The sequence below is a fragment of the Lepidochelys olivacea genome, assembly GCF_965140295.1.
Source record: "Lepidochelys olivacea isolate rLepOli2 genome assembly, chromosome: 5".
NCBI classification, from domain to species: domain Eukaryota; kingdom Metazoa; phylum Chordata; order Testudines; family Cheloniidae; genus Lepidochelys; species Lepidochelys olivacea.
In genome coordinates, this window is record NC_140415.1 from 15,642,806 (window position 1) to 15,667,494 (window position 24,689).

The following is a 24,689-nucleotide window of genomic DNA, read 5'->3' on the forward strand; positions in this document are numbered from 1 at the left end:
TTACTCAATAACTTAGCCAGCCCTCTGCTTTTGAATAGCAAAATGGCATTGTTTGTGTATTGCATATAAACAACTCTGGCCAGGACATGCGAGCCAAGAGATGTTGCTAGTTAAATTAATCATTTTGAGCCCCCAAAATATAACCTGTTAGATAAAAAGTAATAGTTTCAATAGCTATTAGCTAGTGTGTTGAGACCACAGCCTATCGTGCTGACCAATATTGTTTTCTTGTACTCCCCTATTAGTCTGTCTGTATTCATCAGTTGTCTCTTGTCTTATACTTAGGGTCTGTAGGCAGGGACTATCTTTTTTTCTATTTGTACAGTGCCTACCCTTGGGTTCTGTTCCATGACTGGAGCTCCTAGGTTATATGATAATGCAAATAATAAATAATAATAATAAAAGATGTTCTAGAAGGTACATAGGCTTTTAAAAGCTTGAAATATGTGAAGATGGAGTTGTACAGTTTGTAATCCCTCAGAGTTTGGTTTCCTGAAACACTTACTAAAACTCAAGGTAAAATATGGTTATATTTCCATGGTCAAACTCATAGCAATTTATAAAAGAGGAAAAACATTTTTGCACAAGTTTTATAAAATAAAATGTAACAATGTAAATCAATATAAACCAGAGACATTTGAAAAGAATATATAAATAATACCATTGAAGACCTGGGAGGAACTTTCTTTGTTGTATAAATTAACAGTATAGTAAACAAGGAGTTTTCTGACAGTCATGCTATCAATTTACAAATTATTGTCCCATCTGAAGATATTGGCTTAGAACAGATGAGAAGCCATCCTTAGAAGTGCATGTGTGCATGCATGTTCAGAAAACACCAGTTTGGTCTACAACTTCATTCATATATTGGGCACTGCTGTTTCACAGACGAATTAGGGTTTGTTTCAATAGCAGATATGCATAATATTTTAGGCCTTTTAAAATATTGGTAGATGCCGAAGAGGTTTGTTTTTTTAAAGTATGCTTTTAACTATCTCTCTCAAATACATCTGATTGCAACTCTCTTGAAAACTGCAAGCTGACAGGCTATGGAAGGTTTCTCAGCTTTGAATAGCTGTGGTTTTGTTTTGCCATTTTTAAGTATATTTTTCATTTTCTTACTCAGTTTCAGACATGATGTCATTTTGAGAGGTTCCTATATTTTGGTGTTGGTGGTTGCCTCATTGTCACACACTTTGATAAACTTTTGCAGATTTAGGGATGTTGCTGTTTCTATTTTGAGAAGTTCACTAAAACATTAAGCTCAATACTCACGTAATCAGGAAGTGGAGAGTCATCTGAACTGAGGGAACCTCGCAAGGTTTGTGTGGCTTGCTCCAAAACTTTGTTGTGTTTTTTAGACAACAAAGAAAACAAACTGAAAAAGAACACAAAAATCGGAAAATGTTTACTATAATAAGAATCCACAAGCGACCCTCTACTTCCAGTAAGCTAGACTATTCAATTAGAAGAAACTCTCCATAATATTTCCTTGAATTGGGAGATTTAAAGAAAAATACAATGCACATCAATTGTATGGGTAATATATGCTTTACATCTTAGGTAAGCGAAAAAGAACTTTGAATTCCATACTATAAAATATGGAGAAAGAATGTTAAGTTTTCATGCTTAAATATTCAAAAGTTTGGGAATAACAAAGTTAAGATTGTATGTGCAACTTAAATTCTGCTCCTGTGTATTCATAACAATTAAGTCTTCAAGCTCACTATCTCAATGCAATATACTTATTTTCCACAACCTTGGATACATTGTACATTTCCCCCCACTTTTTATGTTTCAGTTTGTTAATGTTCTAGTACATTAAAAAAAACCAAGTTAATAAAGATATGTATTTTACAAATTTAGTCAGCAATCCCATACTATACGTTTTCTTTTCAAGGAGCAGCAGAGACTTCAGGTGCAATTCAGAGGATGAGGAACTGAATTACAAAGGTAATTCCTCTGTGAATTTAGAGGGGCTTTGTATGTCTGCATTGTTTTTTATTATTTTTAACTTCTTATACTTTGGGTGGAAATTTCAAAATCATCTAAGTGACTTACATCCTTATAAAAAGTCTCACTAAAGACATTCCCTTATGCTCAGAAATCACTTTGGATCGTTTAAAAGTCCTGTGCTTAATCTTTACTAATTGGGGTAAGCACTGTGTATTCCCCAAATAAATTATTTTACATGCACCACCTGGCATACATAGTACTATGAGATGCTAAACAGATGTACTAAGTCTGAAGAAAAATGTAAATTATGCAGTCCGTAACTGTACAGATTCATAGACAAGCCCAGAAAGGAACACTGTGATCATCTAATCTGACTTGCATAACAAAGGCCATAAAATTTCCCTGAATTAATTCCTATTTGCATTTGAGCCTAACTTTTAGAAAAACATCCAATCCTGATTTAAAAAGTGCTAGTGATGGAGAATCCACTATAATCCATTCCAAATTACCAATGGTTAGTTACAGTTAAAAAAGGGGCACCTTATTTCCAGTCTGAATTTGTATGAGCTCCTCGGCAGTGAATTTACTGGTTCAGGTTAACTACACAGATGAAAGTACTATTTTAGAAGTTATGTATTTTAAAGGGACTGCTCTTTAGTGCCACTGGTGTTCCTTTGTTGAGTGTCTTCACTGTACCCTTCACTATTTTGTACATCACCTAATCTTTCTCTTCAGGCTAAAGAACTTCAAGAATCTGGCTTCATATGTAAATCATGCATAAACTGTTTTGTTGCCCTTCAAGACTTTGTTGGTCTCTGCTACTGTAAATCATTCTCTAGGTGAGGTGATCAAAGCTGAACACTGTACATAATAGAACATCAAAGTGACACAATGGCCAAGAATTATGGGGTTTTGTGCGTTTAGCCTGATCTATTACATTATCATAAAAATAATTCACAGGCAGTTGACTGCTTCTTACTTTCACTTCATGCATGTAGGTCCCTTCACCAGGATATCCATTTGTTTTAATTTTTCAGATTTTAAAACGTTACCCTACCACACCCCGCAAAAAATTAAATCAAAATTTATTTTCATTAAGGTTAATAGATGATTTACAAGTTGGGTGGTTTGATGGATAAAACACTGGCCTTTCAATCAATCAGTTTAAATCTATCCTTCAGCTCTCAATCACATTAAACTCACAGGTTCAGCTTCGTTTTCAGATGTATGGGTATGTTCCTGGACGTTGATGTTTAGGTAGAGCATGACTGTCATAAATATAAAGGGAAGGGTAAACCCCTTTGAAATCCCTCCTGGCCAGGGGAAAGCTCCTCTCACCTGTAAAGGGTTAAGAAGCTAAAGGTAACCTCGCTGGCACCTGACCAAAATGACCAATGAGGAGACAAGATATTTTCAAAAGCTGGGAGGAGGGAGAGAAACAAAGGGTCTGTGTGTCTGTCTATATGCTGGTCCTTGTCGGGGATAGACCAGGAATGGAGTCTTAGAACTTTTAGTAAGTAATCTAGCTAGGTATGTGTTAGATTATGATTTCTTTAAATGGCTGAGAAAAGAATTGTGCTGAATAGAATAACTATTTCTGTCTGTGTATCTTTTTTGTAACTTAAGGTTTTGCCTAGAGGGGTTCTCTATGTTTTTGAATCTAATTACCCTGTAAGATATCTACCATCCTGATTTTACAGGGGGGATTTCTTTATATCTATTTACTTCTATTTTTTTTAAAAGTCTTCTTGTAAGAAAACTGAATGCTTTTTCATTGTTCTCAGGTCCAAGGGTTTGGGTCTGTGGTCACCTATGCAAATTGGTGAGGCTTTTTATCCAACATTTCCCAGGAAAGGGGGGGTGCGAGTGTTGGGAGGATTGTTCATTGTTCTTAAAATCCAAGGGTCTGGGTCTGTAGTCCCCTAGGCAAATTGGTGAGGCTTTTTACCAAACCTTGTCCAGGAAGTGGGGTGCAGGGTTTTGGGAAGTATTTTGGGGGGAAAGACGCGTCCAAACAGCTCTTCCCCAGTAACCAGTATTAGTTTGGTGGTGGTAGCGGCCAGTCCAAGGACAACGGGTGGAATATTTTGTACCTTGGGGAAGTTTTGACCTAAGCTGGTAAAGAGAAGCTTAGGAGGTTTTTCATGCAGGTCCCCACGTCTGTACCCTAGAGTTCAGAGTGGGGGAGGAACCTTGACAATGACTATAAATCTTAATATTTTAAACAAATTTAATAGGGAATGTAATCGTTATGCTGTATATTTATTTTAAACACAAAGACATCACAATACTGTACTGCCTTGTCTAATGTTAACACAGAGATGGTGCTTTAAAGACACAGAAAGACAGGTCCCTGCCTGAGCATCGTACAATCTAAGGGAGGCAAGGCATAGGGAGACAGGATGTAGTCAAGGAAGTGGAAAAGCAAGGAATAGTGTTGCACAACAGAAAGTCAAGAAATTGTCTGTTTAACATATGCACCACAGTGTTTGATGGAGAGATATGAAGGAGGAACGCAGCTTGAATGATGTAGATGAGAGAGGTCATTCCAGGCATATAGGGCAGTCATGTAAGGAAGTATGGCAGTGAATGTAGGAGTACGTAAACTGAAGGTGAAGGCAGAGGGAAGGCCCTGATGTCAGTAGCAGTAGGAAATAAAAGACTAGGATAAGTGCTCAGCACTTTCTGACAATCAGAACCCCTGTAAGGTGCCTCGAGTTGAGTATCCAAAAAATGGAGACCTCCAAAATTGCTAGTCACTTTTGAAAATCTTGGCCTAGAAGAATGCAGGAGCAGAGCTGTGTACAGCCTTGAAGTGTTCAGCCTTTGGGGTTGACAAATGTTATATTGCCCTACTCATACCATACATTTACTAACTCACAAATCATACAATTTATTACTTTCTGGATCCCTGCTTTATGAAGCTCCCCAACCTCTTTATTGTAATTTCTAACTTTTCTTTTTCTCCCAGGCAGTTAGCTTACTACTTTTACCCTCAAATCCATTCACCACCTCTATTTTTGATCTCCCCATATTTTATATTTTACACACAGAGACAAAGGACAGACACTTTTGCTTCTCTTTGATGGCTATAACCATTCTGAAAGTGTGATGTGCCACCAGAACAAGGTAAGAGAGAAACTCAAAAGACACTTGAAAATCAACCATGTTTTAGTTCTGGATATGGCTCACAGACAGCACTGGTCTCATTGGTCAATTATAGCCTGTTTGAGGTAATCCATGTCCATGCAGATTCTTTGAGATCTCTCAGTTGCCTTTGATACCACTGACGACAAGGCTGCAGTTCTTGGCAAGGATAGAATAAACCATGCTTGAGTGGCTCCATTCCTTTATCTCGGAGAGAATCTACATGGTAGCACTGCTCCAAGAATCCCTCTTTTGGAGGGTACCTCTTCCTGTTCAACATGCTTGTGAGACAATCAGAATATACAGTGACACAGTCTGAGGCTGCAGTGCTTTCAGTTTGCAGATAGATCAATAATTATGTGATATCGTAACTGCTGAAATAGTCTCAGTTGCTTAAACTACTAACTCCTGGATTTAAAAGGGAGGGGAACTGGAGATAAGGCACTCCGATAGTATGGTAATAGGCACAATGTAAGCTAGATTGATTTCAGAGAGCATTTCCAGAGAATCCACCTCAGTTCTGGAACCTGCTTCCTCACACTGGTTCATCAGAACCTGAATTTGTTAAGCTCATATATTTCCCTGCCACCCCTGCATGTTTTTCTGGAATTGTGGACTGAGTGAGTTTTATCTGGATGGTTGGAGAGTTTGGATTGGTTTGTGTCCTAATTTGAATGTTTTATTATATAAATCTTCTACATGCACCCAGAGCTCTGGATGGTCATAATTGTAAAAAACTTTTTTTTCTTGGTGCAGTCAATTATATCCTAGAGGTGACATGATTTACCATAAGTAGAAGAGCTCTGCTGTTGTACATTCTTTTATCATCTCCTGCTGGCTTATTTTCAGAGCATTCATAAGGATTTAGAGCTGGTATAAGATTTGACAAAAATCACTAATATTAATTAGTCATTTATTAGAGAATATAAAAGTGACAACACAAAACAGGGTAAATCTAAGCTAGTGACACCCACTAACAATGAAGTGGTGGTGTTAGCATTGGGGAATGCTTGGTAGTCTCTCTTGATGGGCACCAGGGTGCAGCAGCAGAGCCTACTCTGTTCATATGTTACATTTATATAAACAAATATATACATTTATATAGCCAGTTTCATAAAATAGTATGCAAGAGGCAGAATATTTCCTGGGTTAATATACTATAGATACAGAATCTTTTGGGGACCTGAGAGACAGTTTTAGTGCTTTGAAGAGCAGAGAGAACTCAAAACTTTTCTCTCTGCAAAAGTGTTGATCAGAATTTGAGCAAGTCTTCTTTGTTCTTTATTTGCTTAAAATACAGTCAGTATCTTTTACAGCATGTAGAGTAAGTTGCTCACACTAACAATATCCTGTTTCTTTATTGTTATCCAAGAACCTCTGCAAAAGACAAGAGATTTTTGCAATATTCTTCTGAGGGAGTCAAGAGGAAATAATTAGTTTTTCAAACCCACACCTTACCTTTTCTCTTAAGAGCCAATTCAATGTCCTATCCGTTCCCAACATCTCTTCAGTCTGTGTCATCTTAGGAATAGTATTAATAGCTTGATTTCTATAACACTTTATATTCAAATTCCTTATCAGTCATTATCTAATAAATCCTCACAACTACCTTTATGATAGCTGTATATTGTCCTCCCTATGTTACAGATGGAGAAACTGAAGCAGAATAATGAAGTAACAAGCTCAAGACCAGAGGGAATCAGGATCAGAGCTGGTGTTAGAAATACAGCTTCCTGAGTCCTAGCCCCAGGATGAAACTATCACTGAACCACACCTCTCTCAATTAGTCTGATATACAAATAGTGTTAGATAAGATTAAGAAATACTAATCCTTTGTGATAGGTATAGGTGGTGATCAATACCTACAGCATTCAGGATAATTCAATAGATCTGAAGACAGTGAAAATCTGTATCCCAGAGAAAAGTGGATCCATCTCCAGTCTTTTATCAAGATATCTACCTGGTTAGGCCTCATATCAGCCTCCCACCAATCGGCAACTGTTATAACTGGAAACACTTGGATAAGACTACTGAAAGTGAATAAGAACACAAAAATAAGATCATCCAGGATAATGGCATACACAGCAGCACAGTTCCTTTTCCCTTCCCAAATCCAGTTGCTGTTTTACACAGTAAATTGCTCATTTGCAGACAGATTTTCAGCTTGTCTAAAGCTTGGCTTTGAAAACTGGTTGTTTACCTGCAACGGGGAATGCAGTGTTACTTCTGCAGTCATTAGTACTGCTAATTCAGTAGTGTCATCAAAACCATCTAGTGCTGTGCAGACAGCACCTTTGGTTAAAACTGATCTAGAGGTGTCTAGTGCAGTGAGTTCAAGGGCAGATTAAACAAAGTGTCTCAGTCCATTTCGAAAGGTACAGTTCATTTCAAGAAGAGGAAGAATGCAGCTCTGGAAAGAAGAGGGACTTCACCATAAGTAGCTTTTTGGGGAAAACCCTATGAGCTGCTTTGGCTGCAAAGGGAATTTAAATACAAAACACAGAATAAGGCAGCAGGATTTTGAGTAATGCATTTCTTCAGCATGTGAGAATGGAAACATACACAATATTAATCCTCCTGCACAGAACTGGAAAACATATAGCAAAATGAACCCCCCCCCCCCGACCCCCCAGGAAAATAGAGGAGGATGAGTGAGGAGAGGGGAAGGAACAGCAGAATTAGAGAGAGAGAAAAAAGGTTGCCTCATTCCCTCTTCTTGTCTGATTTTCCCTTTTCTTCCTATAATTTAAAAGGTCAGATAATTTAATTAGAAGATTAGCTGCTGAAACCTCCCCTATCAATTTCTACTTCTGGAGGGTATGTGATAAGGTGAACTAACTATTAATTTCACAGAATTCCTGGGATGCGATGAAATTAGGCAAAGGAAAATATAGGCTGAATATCAGGAATAACTGCTGAACACTTACATCTCAAGGAGTGTGGAACAGTGCAATGGCGAAGTCTGGGGAAGCCTCATCACTCAAGACACTTAATGAATTAGAATAATAATTTGCACTTTGTGTAGCACCCTCTCTCCGAGCATCTGAGAGCAACTGGTAAAATATTAATTCAGCCTCAGAGCACCACCTAAAGGCAGTATTGTTATTCCCATTTACCCGTGGCAGAGTCATAAAAATGTCTCCTAATTCCCATTCATATGCCTTAATCACACTTCTACTTCTGCCTATTTAAGACTAGACTGGACACAACAATGGAAAAATATATAGTAGGAAAAAATCCTTCACGGTCAGGGTGGATAGACTAAATAAGATGACGATAGTGTGGGGTTTTCCAACATTACTTTCTGTGATGATATGTAATTTATATATTAACAATGTACTCAAGTTCAGAACAGTTAAAGCTCAAATACACAGGGACCTCCTTACCACATCCTTTCATAAGAATGCTTATGAATCAATGGACCTCTAAAATCACACTAGAGAACAGGAAGACCAACTTCTTAAGCACATATCTATAATGTGTAGGGGAAAAAAACCCCTGAGTTATCATGGGAGACCTCAAAGTTTCATGCTGCCAGTACTAAAGTGTCCTTAGGCAATTGTCATAAATAATTGTTAGGAATTCTAACTCGGAAGGCGTTGAATCTAACATTAGGGAACTGTATATTAGACCTGATCTTGACAGATCAATTCCTCTTTATAGCAGAACTAAAAATTAGTGGTTGAATAGCTGCAAGTGACCATGAGTTGATTATTTTGTTTATGTATAACAAATGTAAAGTCCAAAGCAGTAAAATATATATATGGTGCTTTTAAAGGATCAAAGAATTAAAACAATTATGAACCAAATCAGCTGGGATAAAGAATTTTAAAAGACAACTGTCAATGATAATTGGAAACTGTTTAAAATAATTTTACTAGACACCCAATACCACAATTAAGAAAGAAGAGAAGCCGGGTTAAAAAAACAACAAGCTGTCTTCGAAGGGATGTGAAAGTAGCTATTTTTAAAAATATATATAACAAATAGAAAAAAAGGGGAAGTTGGTAGTAATGAATATAAATTAGAAGGTAGGAATTACAGAATATTGATAAAGGAAGCAAAAGAACACAAGCAGAAATCAATGGCTAACAGAGCTAAAGAAAATAATGAGTTTTTAAAGTATATAAAGAACAAACAAGTTCTAAAAATGATATTGGTCCCACACTAGAAATGGTAGATGAATAATAATGCAAAAAAGGCAGAAGCGGTCAATAAATATTTCAGTTCTGTATTTGGTAAAAAAATATATGATGTATTTATATCTTATGATGAAATACTTTCCATTACAACAGTAACTAGTGAGGATGTTAAAAAGCAGCTACTAAAATTAGATACTTAATATAATATACATTTTTGATATAATATAGCTAAGACTTCTGTAAGGCATTTGGCTTGGTTCCACACGACATTTTGATTAAGAAATTAGAACCACAGAAACTCAGCATGCTATACACTAAATGGATTAAATACTGGCTAACAGATAGGCCTCAAAATGTAATTGTAAATGGAGAATAATGATCAAGTAGGTATGTTTCTATTGGTCAATCACAGGGATCAATTCTTGGCATTATACTACTTAATATTTTTATTAATGACCTGGAAAAACCCCAAAATCATTACTGATAAAATTTACCATGGAACAAAGATTGGAAGAGTGGCAAATAATGACAAGCATAGGTCACTGATATAGAACAATCTTGATCGCTTTGTAAGAGAGATACAAGCAAACAATAACCATTTCAATATGGCTAAATTTAAATGTATACATCTAGGAACAAAGAATGAAGACATATATTCATAAGGTGGAGAACTCTATTCTGGAAAACAGCGACTTGGGATGGGGGATCATGGTGAATAATCAGCTGAACATGGAGCTCCTTGTACAATGGTGTGGGTGAAAGGACATATGTGATCCTCAGATGTTTAAACAGGAATATTGAATAAGCACAGAGAGGTTATATTGCCTCTGTATTTGGCACTGGCACAACCACTACTAAAATACTGTGTCCAGTTCTAGTATCATACTTCAAGGAGGATGCTGAAAAACTGGAGAGGGTTCAAAGAAGGGCCACAAGAGTGATTAATGGATTGGAACATGTGCATTATGGTGATGGACCTCAAGGAGTTCAGTCTATTTAGCTTATCCAAGAGAAAGTTAAGGGATGACTTGATCGCAGTCTATAAGTATCTACATGAGGAACAGAAATTTGATAACGGGGGGTTCTTCAATCTATCAGATAAACACATACTAACATTCAACAGCTGGTAGTTGAAGGTAGACAAGTTCAGAGTGCAAATAAGGTGCTAATTTTTAACAGGGAGAGTAATTAACCATTGGAACAACTTACCAAGGGTTGTCGTGAATTCTCCATCACTGGAAATGTTTTAAATCAAGACTGGATGTTTTTCTAATAGATATGCCTAGATCAAACAGGAATTAATTCAGGGAAGTTCTATGGCCTCTGTTTTGTCAGAGGTCAGATTAGATGATGACAGTGGTCTCTTCTGGACTTAAAAAAAATCTATGAATTTAAGGAATGCCCTACAACAAATACTAAATGAAAAGAAAGAGAGAGGAAAGGCTGCAGTAAAATTTGCATATATTTCTATTTTGTGGTTTGCCATCAGACATAACCTAAAGAAAGAGGCAGGCAAGACAAACAAATCTTTGTGGGAGATGGGTTTTCTGGCATAAAGAAAATCAATATAATTAAAATGGGTAAACTGGCAAAGGTCTCATCAGAACTACACTCTTGCATTAGCACCCTCACAGACCCACGCAACCATACAGAAAGGCAATATTAGCATTGGATCTGTATTGCTATTATCCATGTCCCTATTTGTAATTAAAGCTGCAATGATTAATCACTATATTTAATTACATAAATCATTTTTTTTTATTTGAAAATGTTTAACTGACTATTCAGGCAGGCAGTGACATTAGGCTTCAATCCTGCAGCTGCATGCATGTCAGCTGAAGGACTCCTGTGTGAATAAGACTGTAGGATTGGCGACATAATACTCTAAAGTTCCCTGCCTCCGATGGTAAGAGGAGAAGTCAAAAACGACACTGAGGTTTGGAGCCTGGGTGATGAGGAAGATGGTTGTGTTAGCAACAACAGCAGAGAAGAGAGGAAGAAGAGAAGGTATGGTAGGGAAGAGGAGCAGCTCAGAGTTCCCCAAATTGAGTTTAAACAGGTGCTAGGATGTCCAGGAAGAAGTGAGAGGTTGAAAGAAAGGGGTAAGGTCAAAGGAAGAAAGGTAAACTGAGAGTTACTGGAACAGAAAAAATAAACAAAACTGTGAGAGAGAAGAAAAGGGAACCAAGGACAGAACCTCTCCCTCCCTCCCCCAATTTTCAAGGACGGTAGTTAACTTTAATTTATCAGATCAATCAAAAATAATTAGTAAAATCTCTGAGTATGGGAATACTCAAGAACTATAGCATTGTTTGTAATTGGTGTGTGGAGACCCAGAGGTCTCATGTAATTCCCCTTTCAGGAAGTACATGATGATAAACTGAGCAGCAGCTAAACACACAAAAAAAGCCATGCAGCTGTAAACACAGCCTAGTGGGACAGAAATTGGATGAACATGGTGTGATAGGGAATTTGGGGGACACTTTAGGATATTATGAATACCAATATTGTAAAATAGCAATGAGTTGTGCCAGATATGCCGTGTAAGGTATCTGCAAAAATGTTCTAATTTGCCAAGTATGGTAATCTTGCAAACGTGTTTGTATCACCTTTGTATTGTAAGTTATATGTATGGTATGTCTGTAGTTCCAAACTTGTGCTGTGCATCTGGGTGACATCCCCAGACAGATTGGCATCAGCACTGCCTAGACTGCTTCATGGCCCACCAAGGGGCATCAACTGTACAATGAACCCATTGAAAAGGCCAGGGGCTACACCTTATGACTCAGCAAGACATGCAGGGGCATGCCTATGGATAGAATTCTAACACTTCCAGGCCATGTGCTGGGCAGCTTGTGTTTGGAACAAAGGAAATAGAAGCTGCATGCCAAAAGACTATAAAAGGCAGCTGCATCTTCTCCATTATGTCTTCATCATTCCTGCTTCTTACCTTTGGAGTAACCTTTCTACAAAGGAAGCTCTGAACAAAGGACTTCCATCCAAGCTGTGGATGTGTTCCAGAGGGACTTTCAAGCCAGCAAACTCACCAATACTGCTAAGAACCTGATATATGTAACTTTCAAGTCTCTGTATGTATGTGACTGTTTTACCATTTAACCTCTCTCTTCTTGTTCTTTCTTTTTTCTTTATAATAAACCTTTAGTTTTAGAGACTAAAGGATTGGCTGGCAGCGTGGTATTTTGGGTAAGATCCAAACCTATATTGACCTGGTAACGTGGCTGACCCTTTGGGATCAGAAGAACATTTTGTATAGTGAGCAGAGTTTTTTAAATAACTTCTCACTGTCCTGGCCCTATATGCTGATTAGGAGCCAGAGAACTGGAATACAATAAAGGGGACTGTGTGATTTCTTTTTAGCTTTTGATGACCAGTGTAGGGGATCAGAAGCACAGTTCATGACTGGTTGAGGAGTTTAACTTTAATGTTACCCACTAGTCTTAGGAGTATTTGTTCTCCCTTTTGCAGCGTGCCCTGACGTTGGCATTTCCAGTGTGGGCTGCCCTAGGCACACCTGGGGCACACGTGGGTAGTTATGTACTCTAATATTACAGTAATATTCTCTGAATTATTGTTTCTCTTCTCTCTCATTTTCACATGCCAAGTGTATTACTGTCCTCAATTTAAAAAAGTAATAAAGTTACAAAATTAAATACAGGCCATAAAGGCCATACATTATAGAACCACACCTTAATCAATGGTATTCTACAGCTTGTATTTCACCATCATAATTCCATTAGAAAAGAACCCCTTTATATAAAGACATGAGAATAGCTTAGACTCAAAATTTTACCTCTTTTAAAGTTAATATAATCTTATGGAGAACGTCCTCTATGTTGTAGCTGTACCTTTGGTTTTTGAGCTACTGTTTAATGCATCACTGAAAGATAGATAATATCTACATAGGGTCCCATTATAAACAATAATTTATACTCCCTCTGTTGGCTCATTAGTCACAATCAAAATATTACTCCACAAGTTTTACTGTTCTAAGCTTTGTTGTTTTCTGTGTTGCTGTTGCCGCTGCCGCGTTGGTCCCAAGATATTCACGAGACAAGGTGGGTGAGGTAATAGTTTCTATTGGACCAACTTCTGTTGGTGAAACAGACAAACATTAGAGCTGCACAGAGCTCTTCTTCAGGTCTGGACCAGGTAATCAGAGTATGGAAATATCACGGATGTATCTCACGGGTCCTATGCATGACTATCACAACATGTGGTGTACCTCATACAGTGCACTACATGCCCCAATAACAACTGTGTGGTTGAAACCAGACAATTGCTACTCTTTCAAATGAGCTCACAAAGCTTGTCTCTTTCACCAACAGAAGTTGGTCCAATAAAAGATATTACCTCAACCACCTCGTCTCTCTGATCTAAACTTTTGCAGACAAATGAAACACCTCCAGTTATTAGTTTAGTACACTGGTTATTATTATTTATATTAGGGTTGGAAGAGACCTCAGGAGGTCATCTAGTCCAACCCTCTGCTCAAAGCAGGACCAACACCCACTAACTCATCCCAGCCAGGGCTTTGTCAAGCCAGGCCTTAAAAACCTCCAAGGATGGAGATTCCAACACCTCCCTAGGTAATCCATTCCAGTGCTTCACCACCCTCCTAGTAAAACAGTGTTTCCTAATATCCAACCTAGACCTCCCCCACTGCAACTTGAGACCATTGCTCCCTGTTCTGTCATCTGCCATCACTGAGAACAGTTGAGCTCCATCCTCTTTGGAACCCCCCTTAAGGTAGTTGAAGGTTGCTATCAAATCTCCCCTCACTCTTCTCTTCTGTAGACTAAACAACCCCAGTTCCCTCAGCCTGTCCTCGTAAGTCATGTGCCCCAGCCCCCTGATCATTTTCATTGACCTCCGCTGGACTCTCTCCAATGTGTCCACATCCCTCCTGTAGTGGGGGGACCAAAACTGGATGCAATACTCCAGGTGTGGCCTCACCAGTGCTGAGTAGAGGGGAATAATCACTTACCTCGATCTGCTGGCAATGCTCCTACTAATACAACACAATATGCCGTTGGCCTTCTTGGCAACAAGGGCACACTGCTGACTCATATCCAGCTTCTCATCCACTGCAATCCCCAGGTCCCGCTTAGCCAGTCGGGACTGCTTAGCCAGTCGGTCCCCAGCCTGTAGCGGTGCATGGGATTCTTTCTTCCTAAGTGCAGGACTCTGCACTTGTGATTGTTGAATCTCATCAGATTTCTTTTGGCCCAATCCTACAATTTGTCTAGGTCCCTCTGGACCCTATCCCTACCCTCCAGCATATCTACCTCTCCCACAGTTGAGTGTCACCTGCGAATTTGCCGAGGGTGCAATTAATCCCATCATCCAGATCATTAATGAAGATATTGAACAAAACCGGTCACAGGACTGACCCCTGGGGCACTTCGCTTGATACCGGCTGCAAACTAGACATGGAGCCATTGATCACTACCTGCTGAGCCCAACAATCTAGCCAGCTTTCTAACCACCTTACAGTCTATTCATCCAATCCATACTTTTTTAACTTGCTGGCAAGAATACTGTGGGAGACCGTATCAAAAGCTTTGCTAAAGTCAAGATATATCACATCCACCACTTTCCCCATATCCACAGTGCCAGTTATCTCATCATAGAAGGCAATCAGGTTGGTCAGGCATGACTTGCCCTTAGTGAATCCATATTGACTGTTCCTGATCACCTTCCTCTCCTCCAAGTGCTTACTTGGTATTATTTTAAATGTAAATGGAGCATAAGTGATGAATGCATTATAAGACCAATCCACGATGTATTCACTCAAGTGGATTTCAGTTCTAACAAGTAAATAAAAAAGCATACATGTGTATCATACACTAGTATTATTATTGATATTAGCAGATTCCAAAGGTATTGAAAACAGCTAATTAAAACTAAAAAAAATGATTTCCTGCTAAAATACAGCTAAATAGACACAAAAAGCATAAGAGAGCAGTGAAATAATAACTTTCATTTACTCAGCCCAAAAATATGAAGATCAGGTAATTTCAGCAGATAACCATTGTCCATATTACGAACACAACCATTCAAAGAACTTCATTACAAGACTGCCCGCTACCAGGTTACAAACAAGGTTTCAGTCTTTGGCATAGGATGGATCTTAACATTATTTTACAACAAGAGCTAGGTCAGACCATGGTGTATTCAAGGTCTTTAAGGTGGTCATATTTCTAGTGTAGTCAGGGACTAATATTTTTCTAAAAGAACAGTTTCTTTACAGATTTCATCAGTCTTAAGATTTATAAATGCTATACAAGCAAATATCCATTAATGGGCATGCTATTAAAGGAATGAGTTGATTTTACAATAGGTAAAATATTTTAAAATTAAATTACCCTTCTAGTAGGAGAACAGTTACTAATCCATGTATATACTATCTCTGCAGCAGACTATTCATTTTATTTGTTACAATCCATGGGAATATGTATATTCTAAGAAGTCAGTAAAAGGAGTTTTTCAACAAATATATACACAAACTTCAGGATTGCTGGGAAAATCAATACAGATTTGTCTTATGATTCTTACTAACATACAGTACTTGCAGTTGTGCAAGTTTTTTCCATCCGTAAAACCACCATGGCATTCTTTTAAAAAAAAGTCTCAGGCCCCGAAGAGCACAGTAATTAAATTTACATTGTCTTCAGTTTGTATGGAAATTAACCTCATTTCCACAGAGGAAACAGGGTTTGCTCTTTGTTCCTTCACATTTTATTTCAGCGTTTTAATCTTTCCTTATGCAAAAACCAACCAACCAAAAAAACCCACAAAAAACAAAGAACACCCAAGCAAATAAAAAACACCAGCTTTACTACATTCTGTACCTGAAATTACTCCATTTACAAATTAAGAGGAAAATTCTATTCTCCAGATCACACTGTGTCCTCATTAAAGCCAATGGGAGTCGCAGGTACACAACTAAAGGTAGAACTGGGCATAATGATAAAGCCAGCAACTGCAGGATCCCAGATACAATACTATAAAATGTATAATGCAGCACTCTAAGTGTATGCTTTATATGTTCATGGAGAATGCTAATCCCATTGCTCTGGGGAACACATGGCAACATAGATGAACCCATCAATCACAGGTCCCCATAGCATTCTCAACGGGATGCAAAGCCTTTGCCCAGAGAATACAAGAAATATTGGTTTCTAGACCATGCTGATATGTCTCATACCGAGACATTAATTTACACAGCAGACAGCAAAATTTATGCAAATACCACAATGCTCACTTCACTGCATTAGTAATTTGGACTAATTTCTACTGCAAACTACTCTGAATACTAAACACACTTGCAAATCTAAACTATTTACCATACATGTAGTAGAACAGCCTTCCAAAGAACAATAACTGGATTTATATTTGTATTTAATAGCATCTGCCCAAGCTCTAGGTGTTTTTATAATTATAGATAATATATAAAACAAAAAGGAACAATATGCACCACCCCCAACCTCATTCAGCCTCCAGCCCAGATCCATCCCATTCCCTCTCTAGCACCAATCCTGCTTCGCCTCCAGCTTTAGTTCCACTCCACCCCAGCTCTGCTCTCATTCCCTTTCCGCCCCCAGGCCAGCTCCTCCCCATCCCTAGCTCCGCTGCTGTGGAAGCCTTGGCTTAGCACTAATGGGTGGGGGGGGGGGAGACGCAGATAGAGTCTGTTAATGGTGCAGGGGAGGGGCGCGCAACTGGAAAAGTTTGTGCACAATTGCTCTAAGGCATGTTTTCCAATCCTTTAATCGTTCTCATGGCTCTTCTCTGAACCCTCTCCAATTTTTCAACATTCTTCTTGAAGTGTGGACACAATACTCCAGCAGTGGTTGCACCAGTATCAAATACAGAGGTAATGTAACCTTTCTACTCCTACGCGAAATTCCCCTGTTCATACATCCAAGGATCACATTAGCCCTTCTAGCTACACCATTGTCCAGGGAACTCATGTTCATCCTAGATGACCCCCAAGTCTTTTTCAGTTATTGCTTCCCAGGATAGAGTTCCCCATCCTGTAAGTATATAGCCTGCATTCTTTGCTCCTAAATGCATGCCTTTATGCAAATTACCACTCCCTTACATTTGACCATATTGAAACACACATTGTGTGCTTGCATCATGCTTACCAAACAATCCAGATAGGTCTATGTCATTAATCAGTCATCTTCATTATTTACTACTCTCCCAATCTTTGTACCATCTACAAACTTGATCAGTAATAATTTTATGTTTTCTTCCAGATCATTGATAAAAATATCAAATAGCATAACAACAAGAATTGATCCTTGTAGGACTCCATTAGAAACACAGCGATAATTCTCCATTTATTGTTACAATTAAATTTTGAGATCTGTTAGCCAGTTTGTAATCCATTTAATGTGCCATGTTGATTTTGTATGCAGTATTGGTGTAGCTGTGTTGGTCCTAGGATATCAGAGAGACAAGGTTGGTGAGTATCTTTTATTGGACCAATTTCTGTTGGTGAGAGAGTCAAGCTTTTGAGCTTACACATGATCTGAAGAAGAGCTTTGTGTAAGCTCGAAAGCTTGTATCTCTCACCAACGGAAGTTGGTCCAAAAAAAGATATTACCTTACCCACTTGGCCTCTCACTTTGTATGGTTCTAATTTTGTATAGTTCAGAACGTTATGTGGTACTAAGTCAAATACGTTACAGAAGTCTATTATAGCAAGCAAACTTGTAATCTCATCCAAAAAAGATAGTTCAACAAGATCTATTTTCCATAAACCCATGCTGATTGACATTAATTATAGTACTCTCTTAATTCTCTATTTAGTCCTGTATCAGCCATTCTATTATTTTGCTTGGGATGGAAACTTAAAATGCACACACCATTGCAACTATAACTGAAGCATTGCTACTGCAATCTTATGAGCCCAAGTTATTAGTTTATTTTATTTCTCATTTATGGCTTGATCTGCGAAATGCTGCACACTCCTGTAAAATGTGATTTCCTTCAACTCTCAGGCAAGTCCCACTGAAGTAAAGGTGAATGCTCAGTTCCTCCCCTAACTGAGCACTTTGCACTTTAAAAAAATATACATTTTTAAAAGTGTCTAATGATTTTGGATGCCCAGCTTGATAACTTAAAAGGACTTGATGATCAGAGGGCTGATGCAGTCTCAAGTTTGGTACCTAAAATCGCTAGTCACTTTTGAAAATTTACCCCCGACTTCTTATTCCTACCATGATCATCTTACAGTTATTCTTTTTATTCTGGAGTTATAATGACTTTTCTTTCTGTTTAATTCCTTCTAATCAGACATTGGGACTGAATTCCAACAGTACAAGGCTCTGTCCTTTTTTGTCTTGATACAAATCATAGACTGCAATGACTGCACATGCGCTTAACTTTATGGAAGTGAATAATCCCCATTGACTTCAGTGGCACTAGAACTTCCCAGGTCTGTAAAGTGAAGCATATGCTTAAGTCTCTGCAGGACTTTATGAGGAAGGCTTTATGCCAGAATACCTCCAAAAAAAAAAAAAAAAAAAAAAAAAGGGCCTACATAATCTTACTGTGTGGTTCCTGTGGTTACATAAACCTAAAATAAAATTATAAACAATATTCAAATAGCTAAGACTAAAATTTTGACAACATATTCCTTTCCTTTTCTTCCTCTAGCAAAAGCTCAACTCAAATTAATCCCAATAATTTTTTCTTTCACTCTATTACAGTGGTTCTCAAACTTCATTGCACCGTGACCCTCTTCTGACAATAAAAATTACTACACACCCCCACCTCCATGCCAGGCAGAAGCCTCAGCCTGAGGCCCGCTGTCCCAGGCTGAAGCCCTTGGGCTTCAGCTTCAGCTCCCTGGTGGCAAGGCTCAGGCTTCTGCTTCAGCCCCGGGTCCCAGCAAGTCTAACACCAGTCCAGGGGACCCTATTAAAATGGGATTGTGACCCACTTTGGGGTCCCAACCCACAGTTTGAGAACCGTAGCTATATTACTTCATGAATTTGCTTACTCAGTTTACCAGGCTCATCAAAAACATATTTCCTGTTTGTTTTCTCTCTCTCCCTTCCTCCCACACAGAAAATAAAACTGCCCTTAATTTGTTTAGCATCCCCAAAACCATTATCTTGTTAGCTGCCTTTTGCTAATACATACTGCAAGGAGTCTGTTTGACTTTCTAGAGTTATTCTCTAGGGTTGACTGTAGCTCAAAGAGGTTTGAAATAGAAAGTGAATACATGACTAATAGAACATCACACAATGAATATGTAATCCAAAAGGAAACCATAATGGTTGAAGTGGGATAATACATTTCATTTCATGAGTTAGAAATACCATGGAAATCAATAAATAGTACAGCCACAACAGAATTATTAAGACAGTATCAAACAAATGTAGAGACTATGATCCCAGCTTCAAGTATTGAAGCTACATGAATGCATGGTATAATAAAACACCCAATACGCGTGTCCCCACAAGTCACCAGAGTGACACTGTCATTAAGACAGAGCTGAAACTGCATTCCCTTTTAAAGTGCCTCGAGAACAGGTACCACAGGCTGACAGTGCTCAGGCAATACAAGTGATAATAACCGAATACAGCCATCCCCACCTTTTCTTCTTTTAAAAGCCCATTAATTTTAACCAGTGTTTGTTGTTCAACAAGCGTGGTATAAACATGTTTACAAATCCAAGAAACAACAGGCCACCAGAAGCTTTTACAAGTCACCAGTCTCAAAATGTGAAAATAGTGTTCAACAAACACCAACTAAAGTACATTTAAAAAAAGACTAAACATAACTTGCAATGAATAAGAGCAGGCATGAACTGTGTTAATTTTTCTTAACTCAGTCACCTCTAAAGGTTCCCTGATGCCCTTCCTTCTCCCTTTCCTTTTTTCTTTGGTGGATGCTCTCTCTCTACCCTCCATTTAAAAAAATTAAAATGGTATCACTGTTCACAGTACACATGCAAATAAAAGGCCTGATCCCATGTGGTGCTATGGAGGGGAACACCACCTCACAGGAGCAAATACATGGCTTCAGAAGATTAACACACTATTTGTACAGTTTTTGGAGACTGATTCTATTGTCCTTACTCAGGGAAAAGTCCCATATACTTCAGTGAGAGTTCTGCTGGAATGAGGACCGTAGTGCTGTAGCGCAGTAGGAACTTACTACAGCGCAATGGGAGTTTTGGGTTGCTGGGCTCAGGATTAGCAAACTGTTGTAATTCATTGCTTCCCATGTTCACTTCTGATTCCTGGAGTATAAATAATATTTGCAACCTCTAAGATAGGATAAAGTTATTGATAATGAATACTACTGTGATGTTTGTACAGAATGTGTGCATGAACCCATACTGTCAATAAGAACATCTAAGTTTTAGATGCTTTTCACTAACTCCTTTTATACCAACATATAGAATTTGATTTTTTTATCTACAGATTTATACAGAGTTTTACTTTTAGCTGAGAACAGCACACATACTGGTAGGTGTTTCCATTCCCAAATCATTAATTATCCATATAAAAAAGAAATAGCTAGCACAAAAAAGGCATTTGAATATTTTCATGAGCAGGGATCTTTATTTGAAATATCTTTGGTTTTAACAACCTCAGTTTGTCTTGTAAAAAGATAGCTTTTTAAACTGAAAACCAAATTCTCAAAACTTCTTGGGCTGATATATTCTGATACCTCTCAACTGGTGTACAAGTCACATTTCATAAAAGAATAATGGCAAGTTAGTCGATAGTTTATAAAAATGTATTCATTATTTACAGTATTCCAGTACCAAAGCTGTTTCCTTCCACTACACATATACATACATGCTTTGTTACTGTAAAGCTATTTTAAGTGCTGAGCTGTTGTCACTTTTTGTATTTATTTATTTTCAAGAACATATGTTTTGTATGGGAAAAAAGTGCACACATTTTGTAAACAAAAGGCAAGATTTTTTGGCCTTTCCAACACATTGTAATTCATAAGTATAGTTACTGGGTAGAACCACTGATGATTTTCACAATCCCAGCACTGGATTGGATCATTTTGACTGCAGCATTTTAGAAGAGCTTTACAATTGTACTGAGTGCTGATTTAAAGGTTCTTTCTATTCTATATAGGTTTTTATATTGCCTCACACCACTGTATTATCTATTGGGTGTACGCTCCACTCTTCCACCCATCCCCGTAATTGCCAGCACAAACATAACTAATCTTCCTACTCCTGCATCTTATTTGCAGGAGTCTTGGAAATATCCCCATGGTACTAATCTGCCTAAACCACTGCTGCAGTAATCTCTGATTCCACTTGGATATTTCCAAGTTGTAACCCTCTGGCAGAGCTACTATAGACAGGCATGAACAATAACTCAGTATTAGTGCTAGCATCATGATGATACACGCATGCATAAGCCAGGACAGGGGCAGTGTCAAGAATTGATTCCAGTGCTGTTGTCAGTGAGAACTATGAAAATATAATATGTAAGACCAGAAAATTTGAAACGAAGCAGTTTGCTATGTGGTACTTCAATAATCCTGACACAGTTATTCAACGCTTTCCACCTTTATGTCTTTATGGAGGTTTGGTTCATTTTCAGCTTTACTGTGGACACTGAGTACCATAACGATCAGTGAGCTCTGTTCTTTTGCTCTAGAAACCTGGGTTCAGACCCTTCTGTTACTAATACGAATGAGTGTGGGGATCTTAGTATTTGTCCATATCATAAAACCAACATACAAATTGGCATGGTCTTAGGAGAAGCCCCAGCTTAGAAGAGCGGGGACAAAGGAATTCAGGACTGAAGTGCTTTGGAAAAACCTTTGAAAGGAGCATGCACAGAACCTGCCTATTTGATGCATGGCTCCAGCCAGTGATGTTACTAGTTCTTCACTCACACGAGCATCAAAAGTATCCAACCGGGACATAATTGCTGTTCAAGACAGCCCAAGTGTTACATAGAATGGGCATAAGCGTGTTCAATTATTCTGGATTAACACTAGTGCAACTAAATACAATTTGGCTCAACAATATCCATTTTAATAGATTTTCTAGAGTTCTGCAGATTAATTAGCTTTTTTAGTTCATAAACTACAGTCAGGGGCCTCAAGCCAAAATGGGCCCTTTGGGCACTACCCACAATACATATATTTACTAATAATACAGATATTTAACTAACAAGTGAATACACGGAATAATTTTATGTGAAACCATGTCATTATGTGTACAGGATTTCAGTCCCTAGCACAGCATAACATTTAGTATGTGAATTTTTCTTCATTATTATTACTACTATTACTTTTAAGCAATGCCTTTGTATTCTTTAATTTTTTTTTAAAACAGTGTCTTCTCTTCCTAATTAGTTGGTGATTGCTTCTGGGATAGCTAGATTTTCATTGCCTGTTAGGATTCTTTGGCATAATTCCCCATCATTATGGACTACTATAAAATTCATACAAACAGAGCTATTTCAACTTGCATGCCACAGTTTCTTCTTCCCTTGATAATCAAGCTGGTTTTACTTATGTTTACTGTGTGGTCTGTTGCTATTGTATGCTTGCTTTGCTGGGAAGCTGCATTTCCATTCTGGATTCTTTCCATGTTCTGGTAAATTTTGTCATGCAATTTTTTCCTTGTTTTCCTAAAACTCTTGGCATCTTGGATAATACATTAAATTATCTACCTAGTCAACAGAATAGTATGGGTAGAACTATTTTTATTTAAAAAAAAACACCCTTATATTCTGTCCTTCCTAGTAGAGATTTTAAAACATTTCTTTCTATTTTACTGTTTTTATGTATGATCTAACAATTCTGATTAGAAAGATATTGACTTTCTATTGTTATTTGGGATGGATGGCTATTCATTACTCGCCTCATTATGTCTAATCTAGTCTACAACTATATGTCAAAAAATGGCAGCTCTCAGGTATGAGCGATCATGAAAATGAAATGAAGTAAGGTGCAAGAAAAGAGAGAAGGCTCTATCTCCATTCCCTAAACAAACACTGCTGTACAAAATAACTGCAACAACAGGACTCAGGCTTGTGTTTAAGACAGACGCATCGCTATACCAGCTCTACAGTGCAAAGCAAATAGATAATTATGCAGTAGCTTGAATATTATAGCCCATGAGTCTTATATTTTAAGTATTATGGCATTTTGGAAGAATGTTAACATAATTTATATCTAATGTAAAAATCTAAAGCTTCCACAAGCTACACACAACTTATGAAAGCTTGTGCTCGACTTATGGTGACAGACACTATGTTGTGTATCACAAAACCTAACCTTAGGTCCTCTATTTATACCACACTTGTTATGACGCATATCTAGGATGCCATTAGTTGTATGATATTAAAGATACAAATAACCTCCTTGACCATTTCATGTTTTACATCTGTTCACTTAAGCATGCAAAGATCAGTCACACACAGCATGCAGCATGCAATAAATGCAGAGCAGAGGTTAATAACCTGGAAGCATAGGATCTGAGAATGTGAGAACAAGTTAAAGACAAAAGTTCCTCTCCATTGTCACTGAGGGTCGAGAAGCAATGCTGCAGCGTAGAGCAGTGAGAGTGAGGAAAATACAGTTTGTCCAAGACATATACATATCTCCGCAAGTGGCGGCAGGCATAACTGAAAGACAAGGGTAAAGGGAGAAAAACAGAAAGAGCAATTTTCCTTTAAGAAAGCCAATTAATGTTTTGTCCAAAGAGGTTTTGTGCCGACACTCAGCAGAAGATGCCAAACACAGCAAAGTAGCAGTTCAAACTAAAACAACAAAAAATTAGAAAGGCAGAAAGAACTGATCGTCTATGGTCATGTGCTGGGGAGTTTGCCAAGTTTGGGGGCTTGTAAACACACAAAAAAATTAAATAAAATTGTAAGCTAACTTTTAACTTGGCTTGAAGACATGAACACATGAGACTGTGGACCTGGTTTACAATGTTACCAGAAAAAAATGAGAATATTCATAGAATTTAACTGGCTTCATGGAAAATGACATCTTACCTCATTGGAGTGAAAAAGTCATGTAGAACTACTGAATCATTACTCTGAAGTACTCATGCACTCTAGAATTCCTGCAGTGGAGACAGCCTATCGGTTATTTGAACAGGGTTGGTCAGTCCTTCCATGAGAAACCTCTTGTAATTACTTTCAAGAAATATATACTTCTGTCTTAGAGTTGGCAGATGGCGAGAATTCTGGGGAAATCACTCTGAGATGTCTGGCTTTAGTGTTAATAATACAACATGTAGACAGAAACCCTGAAAATATGTTGATCACTCTTGAGTCAAAGTTCAAACAATCTGTGTCAATACTGTTTCACACGGTGTTCTCGCACTCATGAATTTACTGGAGAATAAGCTGATCAGTAGAACAGTTCACCTGCAATATACTGTACTGCTGTCACACTACC

The 24,689-nt window shown here is 38.0% G+C and overlaps 1 protein-coding gene across 3 annotated transcripts in view; it reads right to left on the reverse strand.

Moving 5' to 3' along the window:
- The window catches only part of DYM (dymeclin), a 385,616-nt gene that overhangs the window by 89,130 nt on the left and 271,797 nt on the right, over positions 1 to 24,689 (reverse strand). For 2 of the 3 annotated variants that reach the window (XM_084627911.1, XM_084627910.1), the window contains 2 exons: positions 23,741 to 23,905; positions 1,276 to 1,378 (listed from right to left, as the gene is read on the reverse strand). In XM_084627911.1, coding sequence (XP_084484037.1) covers positions 1,276 to 1,378; positions 23,741 to 23,905 — 268 coding nt within the window. The remainder of the gene's footprint in view (positions 1 to 1,275; positions 1,379 to 23,740; positions 23,906 to 24,689) is intronic. The other variant, XM_084627912.1, reaches the window with a different exon arrangement.